This window comes from Equus asinus, chromosome 21, assembly GCF_041296235.1.
Source record: "Equus asinus isolate D_3611 breed Donkey chromosome 21, EquAss-T2T_v2, whole genome shotgun sequence".
Lineage (NCBI taxonomy): Eukaryota > Metazoa > Chordata > Mammalia > Perissodactyla > Equidae > Equus > Equus asinus.
In genome coordinates, this window is record NC_091810.1 from 33,883,348 (window position 1) to 33,901,404 (window position 18,057).

The 18,057-nt window shown below is 42.9% G+C and overlaps 1 protein-coding gene across 1 annotated transcript in view; it reads left to right on the top strand.

The window, feature by feature from the left end:
- The window catches only part of SUCLG2 (succinate-CoA ligase GDP-forming subunit beta), a 258,302-nt gene extending 240,519 nt beyond the window's left edge, over positions 1 to 17,783 (top strand). The window contains exon 11 of the mRNA XM_044754403.2: positions 16,650 to 17,783. Within this exon, the coding sequence (XP_044610338.1) occupies positions 16,650 to 16,765 (116 nt within the window). The 3' untranslated portion in view covers positions 16,766 to 17,783. The remainder of the gene's footprint in view (positions 1 to 16,649) is intronic.
- The last annotated feature ends 274 nt before the right edge of the window (positions 17,784 to 18,057 follow it).

The following is an 18,057-nucleotide window of genomic DNA, read 5'->3' on the forward strand; positions in this document are numbered from 1 at the left end:
TGAATGTAACTTTATTAGATAATCAGATTTGCATCTTTTAAGTTAATGCACTTCCAAAGTGTATGCCTGTGGCTTTTTAATTAGTTAATTAATATAATAAATACTATGTGCAAGTCACTGAGCTTTAGACATTAAGGAAGATGTATAGAAATATAAGAAATGATCGCAGTTACTAGATAACCAGGGCAAAAAAGAAAAATAGAAACATTTAACAATACAAGATAATATATATAAAGTGTTAACCAGTGTTTGCCCTAATAGGATCTACTTCTCTCTTAGTAGCAATAGCCACTGGGGCGTCCCACACAGTCACCAGCATGGCTTATGGAATCTTCAGAAATGTTAATCTTTGCAGTATCCACTATATTGTGGAGAATTGAATGTGACAACTCAAGACGAGCTCAGAGAGGATACTGTCCCCAAATTTATGTAGGTTAAAAATACCCAGGGTGACCTTCTTTGCCACTACCCTCCTTTCACCATCATAGCCCCTATCGTATAATAAGCACCTAGGACCTTTATCAAGAGAGAAAAAGCAGGAGGGCTTTTGGCATTTCTGGAGTCTTAGCTGATGTTTTTTTCTTCCTCTTGTGGGAATTGGCATCTTGTGTGATAAATGTCCTTAGAGAGATACAGGTTCTCACACTCAATGTGGTGGTATCAAGAACACTCATTAATATCTATATGCGTAATTTCTGGGAAACCAACAGCCCTCCCCAAAATTGTATTGGTCTTGCATAATAAACCAGGGAAAGATGAAGTATTCTGCTCCAACTCTACTTTTGGCGCTGATCATAGGTGACAAAATGCAGAAATTTGGAGACATTATCCTTAAAGACCCTATGGAAGGGAACTAACACAAACCAAGCCAGTGTTCTTTACACTAGGAAATGTACGTGTCCCTTAAGCTGAGTGCCTTTTGTAGCTCAGCCCTCTTTCATTGGCATACCCCCCTTTTAAAGCTTACTCATTATTGACTACTATAATTATAGTACATTTGGAGATGTGAGTTAGCAAAGAAATATTATAAAAGGAGAATTTCCAAGTTGAGCATGGAAATAAGTAAGATTTGATTCATTGAAAAGGAGGAGGAAATTTGGTAGAGGATCAAAAGCAAGTCATCAGATCTGTTTCATATTTGAGAGTTGGTAGTGGGATCATGACAGTGGTAAAGACTGAAATGCAGGAACAGATTAGATCAGAAGGCTGTTCTCGCATGGGTAATGGCTTCCCAGCAACATGTTATGGCTAAAAGAACACAGTGGGAAAATCAAGCTAGCAGCCCGAGTCTGTGACATTGGATAGAATCTAAAACCCAAGCAGGATTGCCATATAGAAGTAACAGTGGCGTTAGAGACAAGAGCAGAGATAGAAAAAGAGATGAGAGAAAAAGGGGGACCTAGAATTTTAAATCTAACGACCAGGAGAACGATGGCATAGTTAGTGGACTTGGGAGAGTCAGAAGTGGGCACTCCCCAGCGTGGGAGAGTATTACATTAGGGCGTAGTCATCCTTAGTTTGAGATGAATCTGTAATATCAGACACAATGTTTGTGGAGGTAGGAAGTGGGAATACAGGGGACAGCCAAGGAGAGGTGTGAGAGACAAATGATGTCACCCCCACTCCGAAGGCCCCCAGTAAGCCACACTCAGGGCTTGCTGCTCTGGAAATTGTTCCCCTGCAGTAGCTCAGTTAAAATGAGAAACTGACTCAAAATAAAAATCTCTCGTCACAGAAAGTCTGGTTCTCGGTGCTTCCAGTGGGGAAAAAGTTGCTAACTACAGGGCCCTTTGAGGAATTTCTCTTATACTCAATCTGAATTTTTCGTTTGCTTTCCTCTGGGTTGGAACATAAATTCTGCTCTTCCTACGGATCTCTCCACATTCAGTTATATTTTACCCAGCCTTAGAGTATGATTTGGTTTCTTCTGTTCTTCTAAACAGAGTAACTCTTCATTGTCTTTGGTGACAAAGAAAGACAAAGCGGTACAAAGAGGCAGGAACATTTTGGACAATTCTGGTGGTAGTTTCTATTTGACTTGACATAACACCATACTTTATTTTTTAGCTGATGAGCTTCTCAATTATCTTTACTCATATTCATATTAAAATTGGTTCACATTCCAGAACATACACCATGGTTTATCTAATGAAAATGAGATGAGAAAGAGGTGTCCCTTATCCCAGCATCTATGATAAAGCCGAGTGACACATAAAAACTGAGTGTGGTAGAAAAATTTTACCAGAGTTTCAATTACAATAATAAATAATTATTATTTCTAACATTTATTGAATGCTTTCTAAGATTCAAGCACTTTGACGCATGGCTATACAGTCTGAACAAATGTGAGATTTTTAATGGCCGAGATAACAGACATTTCAAAAGCCCAACAATATGTTTTGTTAGTAATTTCTCTTTCCTATAAATAAAGAAGGTGGTCCCTCTTGGTTGTTATGTGACCATTTGGAAGATCCAGGATCCATGCCATAACTTTCAACAATTTGTGGCCCACATTTTAAAGACTCTGTTGCCACACACAGTGTATTAGAAATGTCCTGATGAGAAAAGTTTTAATCAATCAAATCAGACTTGATTTAGTGGGATTTTGTGGACAAATCTTTGTTCTCAGCTGTATAATAATTACAAGCTGTTTTACCAGTGGATAAGGAAAGGATTACTCTCCTCTTTGAAAATGGTAACTTTATAATTACATGTATTTACTTGCCTTATCAGAATAGAACCTACCAGCTGAGACACAGGATTATTTTTATTTAAAAGATTCCTGGGTAAATTGAACAACCGCATTTTGGGAGGGAGTTTAGCCTTTGTAAGCAGTTATTTCTGGCATGAATAAAGAACAAATCATCTGAAATGAGCTTTATTTTTTTCCTTTCTGAAATGTATACATACTTGACACAAAAATGACCTAGGTGTTTAATTCAGCCCAACTCATAGTACTGTTGAGAAGTGTACAGACATTTATTGACAGCTTAGTGCATTCAGTGTGCAAATGGGTTTTAGCCCAAGCTTTGGATTTTGTATGAGTGGTTTTACAGTTCTAGATCAGAATCTGCCAACGTCTTCATGGAACTTCTTTTTTAGAATTCCTCTTTCTTTGTTATTCTCCTACTTAAATTTGCGGCAAATATGCTCCGAATTTCTATGCCTCAAATGTGCCCGAAGAGGAATTTGATTTTCTCTCAGGTGCTCATTGTGATTCCATGATAAATTCATAAAAAAAATAATAATGAGCCTAGATAGTTTTTAGATTGGATCCTGTTTCTCTTAGCCAGATCTTCTCATTTTGATTTTTCCATCTAATAGGAAACGGTTTGTTTCAGCAACATACATATTTTGCTTCTCTTTTTGTCAAATATCTTTAGAAACAAGGGTCCCCTCTGGTCCCCCTCTTTATCCTTACCAGTCTCTCTAACATTCCATAAACTCTCTCTAAAGTTGTTGAGAACGTAAGCGTCTCCAAGTCCAAAACTTTGTATTCTGATTCTTTTATTTTGTTGACCAAGGCACCAGCACCCCTTCTGTGTGAACACTTCCGTATCCTTGCTCTCTGAAATACTGACAAATTAGAGCCACAACCAGAGGAGTGCAAATCAAATGGCCTTCTTAGCATGGACACAGTAAAATTGCGAACATGATGCTTTGGTCTGCTACAGTGGAAAAGAAATGTCCAAGTATTAAAGTTAAAAGACCGCCACAGAGCTCTCAGCTGCGTCCATATACTTGGCAGCTGTCCATTCTGCAGGTCTTCAGTTATGCCGGGGTCTGAGACCAAGAGAGGAGAGCAGTAATTACTCCTTTGACTCCCATCAAAGAGGCAGCCTTGGCAGATTGACTGTGGCTGAGTAGCTTGGGAAAGTTTTCATTCAGCATGTTTGAACCCTATGTTGGCTGCGTACACCCAGAGTCAACAGAGCATAAGGGACTCCCAGCTGAGTGGTGGAATGATCCTGGGCGGAGCGAATGCAGACGCCCAGCAGGACCAGGGGTCTGGCTCTGTGTCTGTTAACAGCCCCTGGCCTCTTTGCACATTCCCCAACTTGTGCTCTGTACTGAGTTTTCACCTTCTCTCCCTTTCTCAATCCCTGCTCCCTTGCAAGGTGAGATGGACCCACCTCCACCCCCTGCCTCTCTGAGCACATGTTTCCCTTCTCTCCACTTTCAGTTCTGTTGTTGCTGTCACTGGGAATGTGGTTCCTGGAAGAGGGATCAGATGTTCTGTCAAAGACCGTCTCTTTTCCTCTTTGTGTTTGATTCTCATTCTTCCCTCTGTTCCCATTCTTCTGCTCCCCGTATTCTGCACATCCCATTCCTCACCTTACTTTCTGCCTCACTAGTGCCCATTTGCCTCTCTTCACCTCCTCATTCCATCACTGTCCCTGTGGCTGTATGCTTTCTGGGACCCGTTTCACTTCACGTTGACATCTGAGGCCTTCCTCCCTTTCATCACCAGCATCTTCTCCCTGTTGTTCCTCCCTAGTGTTTAATTCATCGTCATCAGGTTAAACCAAATGAGAAATTGGAGACATTCCTGTTCTGTCATAAAGCCTTAAATCCTCTCATTGTCTAAATCAATAAACACTTCTGAATGCTTAAACTTTGCTGCCCTTAAACGTTAGACCAAGCCTCACAGGACCTAACCTAAAGTATTAGTCTAGTTAAAGCTTTTTTAGATCTAAAATTTAAGGTTCAAGACAAATAATGTACTATATTTGACACTCTGGGTTTTCATTTTGCCCCTAATAGTTCCTGTGAGTAACTGGAATTCATGCTGTGTTGGACATCTGCCGCCTCACATAAGAGATTGCCTTCTAATGCACTTTAAGAAAGTAATCATTGTAGTTACAGGACAAGGGCGTCTTTAAGGAAGATGGCCTCTGCATTATGCAGCGTTTTTTTGGTTTTGGGTTTTTTTTTGGATGTGATGACTTGAGACTCTCTGACCACCTTAATAAAAAGGAGGTTTGGGCCAGCCCAGTGGCGTGGCGATTAAGTATGCACATTCCGCTTTGGCAGCCCGGGGATTCACTGGTTCAGATCCCGGGTGCGGACATGGTACTGCTTGGCAAGCCATGTTGTGGTAGGCATCCCACATATAAAGCAGAGGAAGATGGGCACGGATGTTAGCTCAAGGCCAGTCTTCCTCAGCAAAAAGAGGAGGATTGGCAGTAGATGTTAGCTCAGGGCTAATCTTCCTCAAAAAAAGAAAAAGGAGGTTTACTGTAAGGCTTTAATGGAATTGTACCTGGAAAGCCCGCTACTCTGACTCACTCACTCCCTCTCATTCTTTCTTTGTGCCTCTTCCTGCTCGACCTCTCGCTAAGGCCAGCCTGGTCCCGCTGTGTTCCCTAGAAGTCCAGATCTCACAGATCGTCAAGCTATTAAGCTTACCTAATAGCTGTCACTCCTGTTGTCCACAGCCCATCCGACCAGGCCATGTTGTTGGGGTCTTTGAGGGGACCCAACAGATTCTTCTCCATCTAGGTTCTGATCCTGGTAAGAGATAAGATAAAGGACTAAGGAGACCAAAATATCACCTTCATCACTGATAAAGAAGAAAGTGAAGGAGGCACCTTATGGTGTGCCAACACTGAGCTTCCTTTCTCCAAACCCCAGAATTAGGCAGCCTTACACACTCAGTCCGGGCACTATTGGACCTGGGCAGGCCTCCCACCCCCAGGGCAGGACCCTGAGAGGCAGAGGATGACCTGGGCTCACTGTGAGCAGCATACTGAAAAGGAGAGGCAGAGGAAGGGGGCTGGGCTACATACGCCAACTGTCTCCCTTCAAACGTTCCAATCAGATAAGTCTCTCCACAGACACCCCAGAGCCACTGATAATCAGAGAAGAGACCAAGAGCGTCATGCTAATGACTGCCCCTCTGTGTGGAAGGAAATGCCCCTCTAATGCACATCGCAGGCCATTAGTTGGCCCTGGGAATGGCCTGCCTTTTGGTCATGTGCCCACCCCTGTCTAGGCAGTGGTCCTCCCTTCAAAGGCAAGAGCCTGAAGTTGTTTCCTGAGCAGAGTCTGGGGGAGGGGCACTTTAATAAGGAGAGGTCTTAGAGCCCGGCCTGTCCGGGCACTGGCATATTCTGAGTCCTGCTTGGAACATCACAGCACTGTCGTCTGCTCCCTCGATATTTTCTGAATGACCAGTCAGTTCATTTTTCATGCCTCAGTTTGCTTATGTAACACTTGAAATCATATTTGATCTGCCATCAGAGAGAGAGAGAGCACATTGCTATTAGGGGAGAGTCGATTTGGTCTGTGCTGTTTTACAGGTAACAAGTGTGTCCTGTTATTAAGACTCTCCCAGAGAGCGCCACCTTGAGGCTGTCCAAGTCAGAGCTACCTAGGTGGAAAGACTCCCTGAGAATGTTTTAGTAGAGGGAGGACAAATAGCTTTCATCTTGTGCCACCTTCTATTTATTGGCAGTGGGTGCCTGCACTGTTGTGCCAAGAAAGATGCTGAGGCCGTCTCCTAGCTCAGTGGAAAAGAGTTTGATGATCATTATTGTCTACCGCAGATATGAGAAAGGAGAGTGGGGGCACTTGAGCCAAGTATTTGCCATTGTTGATTCAAATAAAGCAGAAATAAGTAGAATTTTCTTCCTGAGAAATATAGCTTCCCATTCTGTCAGAAGTAGGAAGTGGGGGCTGCAAGCTGGGAAAGCACCAAATGAGGCTGGGTTCTTATTGTCCACAGCGACAGGGCCAAAAATTTGGATTGTGTAGAGCAAAGGTCTGCAGACTTTTTCTGTAAAGGGTCAGATTTTAGGTTTTGCAAACCATGTTTTCCCTGTCACAGTAAGTCAACTGCCCTTGTAGTGCAGAAACAGTGTAGACAAGATAGAAAGGAATGGATGTGGCTGTGCCACAATAAATCTTTTTTCCAAAGACAGACAGTGGGACATGGTTTACAACCTGGTGTAGAGAAGAAGCCAGCAGTAAGTAAGACCTAGAATTCTGGGAACTCCCATGGTGTTTGTGTCTAAATATCTCTCCATTCTCAGCTCTTAAAGGTTTTGTAAAAGTCAAGAAGAATTTGACAGTCAATATTAAGAATATTAGGAATCGAACTTCTTCTCAAGGAAAACATTAGCAATGAGGTCATTTCCCCCACATAAATACAGAATCATGCACAGTGATGCAGGGATGTCACTTCTTAGACAACAGTAGGGTTCCAAAGTCAGCATTTCAGACAAAAGTCTCACTGCCAAAATTACCTTTGTAAAATTCCTGGAATCACCCATAAATTAGAATATACTTGGGTTGAAAGCCATAGGGTAGACTCAAGGAAGATATGAAAGGAAAGTCCACACAGATATTTAGGCATACAGAATGTTCTTTCTTTAAAAGAATTGTTCTATCCCTAGCAGGTACAGCAATGTAGAGTGTTCTTGCCTGCCAGAGGGCTCATTCCATTCTAGTTTAATATTAAGCCTCCTGTTGCTTTGGTTTACCTTAATATATATGTTGCTTTTTTGAGGCTTAACATAGTTGAAAGCAAAAGCATGAGCACCTAGCATGAGCCCTCAATGAATATACGTTAGACTTGGTCCTAAACCTTGTTTCCTCAATCGTAAGCACATACACAACATTCTTTGAAACATTGTAGAGAAGAACCAGCCATCGACTGCCTACCACTGGCGTTGGTGACTCCTGCTGTCCTCATAGGAATAACTGTCAGGCTTACAGCCTGGTCATCAGTTTCTTCTTTCCCTGGGAGAAGAAATCATTGAGGAAAATAAGTGTGCACAGGATACAGCCCCAGGACATCTTATATCATCTTTAATTTTTATGTAATGTGAGGGATGCCAGCATTTCACTAGATACTTATCCAACTGTGGTAGCTTTCCCAGGTCACTCAGCCAGTCGGTAACAGAACCAGGTTTAAAACCTCAGCTCCCTCATCTGGGAAATGAGATAAAAATATGGAAGCTATAGAGGGTTGTTGTAAGGTGCAGATGAGTTTTAAAATAACCCAGAATGGTCCTCCACTCAATAAATGTTAGCTATGAATATTATCTAAGCTCTTGTCCATAACTCAACTGCGACCACATAGGAGGACTCCGTTGGCTGCTCCAGTTTGCAAAGCCAGGTGGTACACATTGGATGCCCGTCATCTTAAACAAGTGAGGGTTGCTGAATCAGCAGGAGTTTGACCTCTGATCCTCGATGAATTATTCCATTTCTAGCGGTGCGAAAATAAGACAAAAGAAATGTGATAAGTTATCTAAATTTACATGTCACCAAGAAAATGGACCTCCTTCATTTGATTGTCACTTGACAAGAGAATAACAAAGGAGGAGCAAGGACACAAAGGCAGTGAACATTTTAGGAGGAATCTGCTACTTTATAGAATTTGTTTTGTTTCCGTTGACCTCCCCTCTCTTGAGGGAAAAAAAAAGATACAATTACTTAGAGCAGGGGTCAAAATGTTTTAGGATCTATGGGCCGTACTGTCTCTGTCACAGCTACTCAGCTCTGCCTTTGTAGCTCAGAAGCAGCCATCGACAATCTGCAAATGAGTCACTTTGGCTGTGTTCCACCAAAACTTTATTTATGGACACTGAAATTTGAATTTCATGTAATTTTCATGTATCACAAAATATTATTCTTCTGATTTTTTTTTTCCCAACTATTTAAAAAATGTAAAATCTATTCTTAGCTCACAGGTGGTACCAAAAGAGGCAGTGGGCTGGATTCAGAACACCAGACCAGGTCAGACCTGTCCTGCTTAACTGGTTGTTTGACCTGAGCAAATCATCAAACATCCCTGGGCCTCAGTTTCCTCTAGTGGAAACAAGAGACTTATTCTAAAGGATCCCCAGGATTCCTTCTAGCACTAAGAGGCCAGGCTGCATGGTGTTATGTTCTGGGCTCTAGGCGTGGCTCACCCTTTGACTTGTTGGGGGATGTTGGGCAGGTTCCTCAGCTTTCTCAGTGCCTCAGTTGTGTCATCTGTAAAATGAGGATAAAAATGATGTCGACTTTTGGGTTGCTCTGAAGATGAAGGTGATATGATGTTTGAGAACCCCTTAACTCATATATCCAGCAAACATTTATTGTACCTAGTATATACTAAGTCCTAACTGTTGTGTTCTTTAAAAAACAACTTGAATTCATATTAAAATAACAACTTTAAAAAGACAGCTTCTAGGGGCTGGCCCCGTGGCCGAGTGGTTAAGTTCGCGCGCTCCGCTGCAGGCGGCCCAGTGTTTCGTTGGTTCGAATCCTGGGCGTGGACATGGCACTGCTCATCAGACCACGCTGAGGCAGCGTCCCACATGCCACAACTAGAAGAACCCACAACGAAGAATACACAACTATGTACCGGGGGGCTTTGGGGAGAAAAAGGAAAAAAATAAAATCTTAAAAAAAAAAAAAAAAAAAAGACAGCTTCTATACACTTCCAGAATAGAGAGTGGTTTTCTTGACAGCCCTGAGCTAAAAGGCTGGCCTAGGGGGCGGGGAGGGGCTGTACCTTTTGAACAAAACCCTGTAATTTGCGTCCACTACCATTATCTACTCTCACAGGTAATGAAAGCAAAGAACAAATGTTGATAAATTACCCTTGCATCTCTGTTTACAGCTCTCTCACTCCACCCAGTGGCAGGAAGTCAGTGGTAAAACATACGGAAGAGGTGATGAATTTTTGAGATTTTAATAATAATTATTGTATTTTTAATAATATTCTCTACCAGCAGAGCAAATTTCATTTTAAAATTGCTTGCCTTTGATTCTCTGTGCGTTGCCATTTTGAAGGCCTGCCGTGGTAGATAAGCATTTAGCTGAGTGGCTGTCAAGAGGCAGATATTCAGAAGTGCCTGAAGTTCGCCCAGCGTGAGTTGATCAGTTATCTGTACAGGTGGTTATTAAAAGTGTTGTCCTGCAGCCTCATTAAAAAGCGATGCAGCAGTTAATAAATATTAGAGCATGTCAGCAGTGCTATTTAAATGTGGGGAAGAGATCAATTTCCTTTGTAATTGGGTACATAGGCGTAAACACTCTCTTTGGAACTCTTAATTCCATGTCGGAGTTTAAAGTACCTATGATGGTTTCTATTTAGAAATGAAGTCGGGGAAGGGGATAGGGAGTCGATGTCAGCCACTTGGTGAATCAAGAAGAAACTAACCTCAAATACTCACCTAATTACTCACCTAATATTGTTAACAAAAGGAATCCACAAACTAGCAAGCGTTTGCCCAGGGCTTCCTCTGTTCTCCTTCTCTTTTCCGGTGATCTCGTTTCCGTGGCTGCTGTTTTCTGTTTTAACCCTCTTCTCTGTGAGTTCCCACTTCCCCTTCCAGCTGCTCTCTCAACAGGAACCTGGAAGCAAGTCATAGTTTCTAACCTAGCAGGGTCCGTGGGCAGCAGGGCTGGCCCTGGCTTTGCTTCTCCCCGACCTGTCCACAGCCCTGCCATCCTGGGAGGAGCCAGCTGGGGTGCAGGGAGGGAGATGCTGGCAGGGTCAGGGTAGGGGCTGGTGTGAAGGGACTTGGCAAGCTCATTTTTTTTCCTCACTCTCGCTGTTTAACTCTTTGTCAATTCCTGTCTCTTTCTTTTCATGCATCTGTCCCTCTCTGGGTTTTCCTCATGGCTCTCTCTCTCTTTTCTTGTGTCTCTGCTCTCTCTCTCCTCTTCCTTTTCTTCTTCTACCCCTCACTCTGCCTCCCGCTCCCCATCTCTTGTCTGTTTGAATCTCGTGTCCCTCTCTCATCCTTTCTCTTTCCCCTTCTCCTTCTGTGTATCTCTTGTCGCTCTTTCTCTGTGTCTCTCTCCTGGCTCTCTTTCTGTCTCTTTCTTTTTGACTCTGCTGCCTCTGTCTCGTCTCATTCTGTGCATGTGTGTATGTCTCTCTCTCTGTCTCTTCCTTGCCTCTGTTTCTCACCCCCGCCCTCCTTGTTTGACAGACTTTCATCTGGCCACAGTCCCTCTGTCTGTGCTCCATTTCTCCTCATAGCCCTATGCCTGAGCTTCCTATTTCAATGTGAGGACCCCTTCCAAAACTGCTTGGTTCTGAGCATGCCTACTATATGCTTAATAATTAAGGCTGTAATTAAAGTGTAACTGCAAGTATAATTAAAATTCTCTTTAGTGGATCCTAGAATTATGAAGCAATTAGGCGTTTTGATATGGCCCTACAGGAGCAGCTGGAAGGAGAGAAGGGCTATGTTTTTCTGGAGAGCTGCTCCCTGTCCTCTCTTATCCTGGCCCTGCCTGCTGGTTGTTAACTGTGAGCAAGGCCTCACTTGTCTGGGGCACGTGGAGCTGCTGGGCGGAGAGACATGGCAGCAGCTTCAAGCCCTCACTCAAGGGCACTGAACACAGCCAGCTGCCACGTGGCCCCTTTTAGAGAAAGAAGTCATCGCTAAAGCCCCTGGAGAACCCTGAGAAAGCTCAGGGATGGTCCCTCCTTATTTTCCCTCAGGCCAGTTGGGGTTTCTGTTTCAACCCTATAAAAGGTTATTTGGGGGTGTTGGGCCAGCTAGGTGACCAGAAAAGTACCCACCCCCCACTTCACCTCCTCAGGCACACTTTGTATGTATGAGTCCATCCACGGTTATTCAGTCCATCAACAAGTACATTTGATGTGACAGACGGATACTGTGCCAAGCCCCGAGATCTCCTGGTCAGCAATCCTGACAGAAGTCAGCCCTCAGGAAGCTTATGTTTAGGGGGGACGAGAGAAACGTCAGTAAGCAATCCCAATAGTGCTATGATTCTAGAAGTCCAAGGTACTCTGGAAGCTCATTTTACAAGCCCCTGCTCTAGTTTGGCGGTTGGGAGGTGGTGACAGGAGGGCATCCTGAAAGAAATGCCATTTAAAGAGATAGCTCCTGAAGGTATGCATATCAGCCAAGCGGAGAGGACAGCAGAGCTCCCAGTGGAGGGTACCGCAAGGCCAAAGGCCCAGCATGTCTGGAGGTTCATGGATTTCTAAATCAGTCCTTTTTTCCCCTTGGGAATATTTGGTGCTTAGTTGGGTGCTGAAGAGGGTGTTAATTAAGGAACTGATGTAGTAGGCTACTTGGTTGCAAGGAAGAGTTGCATTTAAGTTGTCTCAAAAAAATTAAATGGTCAAAAGCTTATTTCATCCATACACATGGAAGGGAACTCAGGCAAAACTAGACAGACAGTTCTCAGAGTGGGCAGGATCCACAGTGAAGGAGCAGGATGTGAGTCGGAGGCTGACCTCAGGAGCAGCCCTCTGGCTCTTGTTCCCTTCACTCCACTGCTCTCAGCACATTTGGGCTGCCTTTCTCTTGCCTGCTTATATGTGGCTGGTAAGCCCTTTTCCTGCTCCTGCTTTCTGTTTCAGGTGTACCTACCCCGTCAGGTTCTCAGGAGAGTGAAGCTAACCGGACAAGCTAATGACCAACGTCTGTATTTGGACCACCCTCAGATCAGGAGCAGTCGATGTCTTGGCCACAATGGATGTCTTCAGAGAGCACTCTCTGGTGCCTCCTGGAGCAAGAGACAGTGGGTAGGGTAGGTTTAATTAGAAGGGGAAATTGGAAAGAGCAGACACCCTAGTTGTACGTGATCCTTGCTCTTAAATAATTTATAGCATCCTTGAGATTCAGATGATCTCATGCATGGGAAAGTGCTATAGATTTTAAATGCCAAACAAGAATCTCCAGAAAATCAAAATAGTGTGGGAAAAGCAAAGGATTTTGAGACTGAATCCTGTCAGTCACTAAACCTCAGTGCTCTCAGCTAAAAAAAAAAGAGCTGATTTATAAACAGCCAACTCACAAGGTCATTGTACAGGTCAAATCAAGTAATGTCAGTGGACTTCATAAACCGCAAAAATGTAGAGATTTTGTATTATTGTCAACATTATTATCATGACCTATATTTACAAAATCATGAGAAGGAGTTATTCAAGGTTCAGAAAGAATGTTTCAAGCATTAGTTCCAGAAATTATTCAAACCAGTGAGAGATCACCTTGAATGATCATTCCACTAAGTCCTAGCCATTACTAGCCATACTAGCTAGACTTTAGCCTTTAACTAGTTGGTGCCTCAGTCTTCTCATCTGTAGAGGGAATATAGTAATAGTAGCTATCTTGGGGTTGTGATTGGGGAAGAAATGAGCTAATGCACCTAGGACCCCACATTAATGTGTGACACATGCTAAGTGATAGCTGCTGTTACTGCTACTAGCACTACTAATGCCTTTATCACTCCAGTTACAGAGAGCTTGACAGGGCTGAGTAAGATCTGTGCCCACAGGAGGACACGCACTGAGCACGGATAGAGTCAGAAGATGAGGAATGTTCAGGCCCATGAGTCTGCCTCTTGGGGTGATGCCTGGGGGTCTTGGGAGCTGTGTGTGAGATTGGAGGGCACTCTGAAGAGAAAGGAAGATGGAGAGGAGCCTTTTGTACCCTAACTTAGATTTCTTCCCTGGCAGATTAGAGGACAGTTGGGGAGGGAATTCTAGTCTGTGTCTCTGGTGACGGAGAGAGAAATTTACTTTAACTTCCATTCACCTTCTGGTCCAAAGACCAATTCACTTCTGTGTCAGTCAGGGCTTTGCTCCATACTATGTCGTTACAACAGGAAAGGCCTGCCTTCAGATTAATGTCTGAATTCCTTAGCCTGGTGTCCAACACCTGACGCACCCCTACCCTCTGTCCTACTTTTCAGCCTCTGGGAGCTTGGCTGAAACTTTACCGAATGAATCAAAATGCACACTGAGGTTATGTTAATGGAATAATGAATCTTTGTATCTGTGTTAGTTAAGTAGCAATGTGTAACAAATTGCTCTGAAATTTAGCAGCTTAACACAAGGAACATTGATTATCTCACAGTTTCTGTGATGAGGAATCTGGGTGTGGCTTTGCTGAGTCCTCTGGCTCAGTCTCTTACCAAGGCTGCAGTCAAGGGGTGGGCCAGGGCTCCTGTCAAGTCCTGGCTCGACCAAGGAGTCACTCCCAGGCACACTCAGGTGGTTGTTGGACCAAAGACCTGAGTCCTCATTGACCTTTGGCTGGAGGCTGCCTTGAGTTCCTTGCCTCGTGAGCCTCTCCGTAGGACAGCCCACAGCATGGTGGGTTGCTTCATCAGAGAGAACAAACGGACAGTCAGAGGGAGCCAGACAGAAGTCACGGGCTTTTGTAACCTAGTCTCAGAAATGACATCTCATCACTTTTGCTATATCTTATTCATTAGAAGCAAGTTGGTGGATCCATCCCACACTCAAGGGGAGAGGATTATACAATGACGTGAACACCAGGAGGTGGGGAACAGTCATTTAAGAGCCGTTTTAGAAGCTGCCTACCACATTTACAAAGTACTGTGTTAAAGTAATGTTAACTCCAGTAACAGCAGATAAATGCTGAAATGTCAGAGACTTAACATAATACAAGGTTCTTTCTTATTCATATAAAGTCTGAGAGGGTGAGTGAGTGGGGTGCTCTGCTCCACAGTCATTCATGCTGATGGAGGCATTGCCATCTTTAAAAAGGTGCCTTCCAGTGTTGTTCTAGTTGGCAACATTCCAGAAAGCAGACAGGGAAAACAGACAGTATGGAGAGTCCCACTGGAGATTTTTATGGGCGTGTCAGTATCCACTCACACTCCACTGGCCAGAACTCAGTCACGCGGCCCCACCAAGATGAAAGGGGGCCTGGAAAACGCAGTTCCTGGTCTGGCAGCTTCCTCCCAGTAACAGCTCTCCTCTGTAGAAAAGGAGCATGAATCTGGGGTGGACAGCCAGCCACGTCTGCCGCGGATACCTTGCCGTTTACGAAATGTTCACATGTATTATTTCATTTTCTTCTCATTGCAACCCATCCTATCAGTATTATTATCCTTGTTTCACAGACAGGGAAACAGACCAGCATATCTTTAGAACATTTAAGGTTGTGTAATTAGAGAGAACAGGGTTCAAGTCCCATCTCTGACACTTACAGCCTGTATGACTGTGGAAAAGTTATTTAACCTCTCTGTGCCTCAGTTATCTCATCTGTGAAATAGGGACAATAGGACCTAGGTGTAGTCATTGTAAAGATTTCACAGGCTGCATGTAAGTCATGTAGCATTACGTCTGGCGTATGTAAATGCTTCGTGAATATTAGTTATAAGGCAGATGATGATAATGTTATGTCTGGAGATAAAGTTGATGCTCAAAGGAGTAAATGATTTACCCAAAACTACACAACTAGTACACGGCAGAGCCAGGATGAGACGCTGGGGATTTCAGTTAACAACTGCCCTGCCCTTTGAGTTGTTGCTCTCCAGAGAGGCCATTCCTCAGATTCCTGTGGCAAGCAGCAGCAAGAAGACTTGAACCAACGACCCAGTGCCAAGTGTCCCCTTCAGCACTGCTTTGGTGGACCCAGGGTCCTGGGACAGTCGCTCCATCACCTTTTCAGTCCAACTGTTCATCTTTAACTTGGCCTTTGCCTTTTTGTATGAAACTTTCTGACCGAGCACTTCCTTTTTATTTGCACTCTTAGGTCCTCTGAGGCCTCTTTTTCAAGGTCTTTGTTTATAGATAGGCCCTGTCTTGCTAACTAAATAAAAGCACAGAAAATGATGTAAGGATGTTTCATTAGACCCTTAAATTTTATCACATTTCTCCAGGAGCTTATTCACTCTGAAGGAACAGAAAAGCAGTTTGCATGTTAAATAGTCAGGCGCCAAAGCACACCTTTGAGTGGGGTGAGTTGGCCAGCAAGGAGACATCATCAGAGGCTGCAATGCTCATTTTTAGGGCCTCTACCCTTTTTGTTGTGTAGGTGAGGAGGAAGCAGAAATGCATGTGTCAAATATTGTCATTGTCTCCAAAGCAGTGGATTCGCGGCCATAGGTGGGCAGTTTCTCTGAACTTATGATCTCGGTTAGGTCCCCATCTGGACCCTTCATTTCAAGAAGTCTTGAAGACAAATGACTTCTGGTATGGGCCCAAGCCACATTCAGTCTGCTTGACTGTGGATTATCAGCAGAAACTTTAGCTTTTATCAGTAAAAAATGTCTATTAGTCTCTTGCAAGTCCTGTCTTTCATTTTCTTTTCTAGCAGGACCAGCCCTTGATATAGATCTTGTCACATAATCTTTCCTGTAAATGACATTGATTAGAACCTGTATTTAATTCACTTCCTGGTGAAAAGGAATACAGCTATAAACAGATGAGTCCATGCATCCTGCTGTGTTATTCCCAGTCTTCCGTACCATCCCAACACCCTGATTTACCTTTCTCTTGCTCATCTTTTACAGGAGGCTTTTTCTTTAGATTCAGTATTTAGACTCTTCAATCAAGAGAAATCCATTTCAGAAGATTTTCCTCTTTCAGACTAGTTGAAAAAGTGGTTACGTTTCTTTGTTCACAGTGTTAATAAACACCTCATTATTTCCATTTTTTAAAGGCCAGAGAAAATTTATGCAGTATCTTTGTAATGCTAGACATTTGAGGTGAAAAGAGGAAAAAAATAAATTTGTCATCTGGATCTATCTAAATCACCGAATCTGGATCATAAAAAGCTGAAACTGAGTTGTAATTAAATTGTGTTGGTGAGACCCAACCGGGTATCCCGTAATCTCAGGTTGTACGAAACTTCCCAGGGTACCACCTTGTTTCATTTCAGTGACTGTCCATCATCCCACCCTTCTAGGAACCAATGTTCATGAGGCCCAGAACATACTCAATAACAGCGGGCTCCCCATTACTTCGGCCGTCGACCTGGAGGATGCAGCCAAGAAAGCTGTGGCCAGTGTGACTAAGAAGTGATGCCTTCGTCCTGATCCCTTGGAGGAAGAAGTCCACTTTCCCATAAAAAGGGATGTTTTTCTCATCACTGTGAAGGAAATGGTTATCCCATTGGGAAAAAACAGGGGGAGGGGATAAGTGAGAATCACTGTATGAAAAATTTTAAATCTCTATTTTCTTGAATAAGATTTCTAGACAGCCTAAATAATCTGATTTCACTTATAGTCTTTATTAAATTAATGTCCTGTGTCCTCATAGTCTTCTGTCATGGTAAGCCTGCTCAGTAAGCATTGTTTTGCTGACTTTAGGGAGCCTCTGTGGCCAAACAGAGTATGTATCTAGAGAGAGAGAATTTGAAATCAGGCCCTAGTTCATTTACAATTTTGGTGGACATTTAGTCCTATATAATAAAAAAATCGCAAGCCTTAAAAAACTCAGAAAAGATTACATTTAACATATTCACTATCAGAAAAGATTACATTTAACATATTCACTATCAGAAGGGCAGAGTGAAGATATTCAAACAAAGAGCTGTTACACACCGCAACAGTTTTTACAATGTTCTAATTCCAACACATGTTTGGAAAATTCATGAATATTCCAAAATATATATCACAGTGGAAGGTCCACACGGATATCTTAGACATGTATTCTCCCATTTGCCTTCATGTTGAATATACTGTTTACCTCACACTAAAAATCAAGCCAGAAGCCTTATTTGTGATTTTGGAGCAGAACGATCTGTTTTAGTGTCAAAACTAAAGAATGCTGATTTTTATGGAAATCTCTGCAATTAAGTCATTTCAAGATGAGACATCACTGAAGATCAAATTATGTTGTGAGTGTCAGGATCTTCTCTCCCCTTCCCTTCCTGCCCAGAATCTACCAGCTGGGAAAATGTAATTGAGAGAATATGACTTTTTTACATAATGTCCATTTTTGTGATGGGGAAGAATTTGAATTAGATTTTTGTTGAAATTTTGGTAAATTTTTATCTGTACACAAATTTAAATAAAATCCTATGTTTTATAAGCTCTAAGATCTGTGTTTTTCTCACTTTAGTCAATTTTATTCCTCAGACAATTTTTATTTTACTAAGACACTAGCCTTGGTGTCTTAGGGTTGTCCCAGGATTATTTCAGTTCCACTCAACTTTATCAGCAACCATTTCTGTTAGGAGATTATTCAATGAAAGAATATAAGTTATATACAAACCAGAAGCCCAGGTAAGTGTCACAGATCTCTCACAGTTAAAATGTGACTTCAGTCTGCCTCGTGCTAAAGGAAATATACTGCCGTGAACTCTTCCCGTT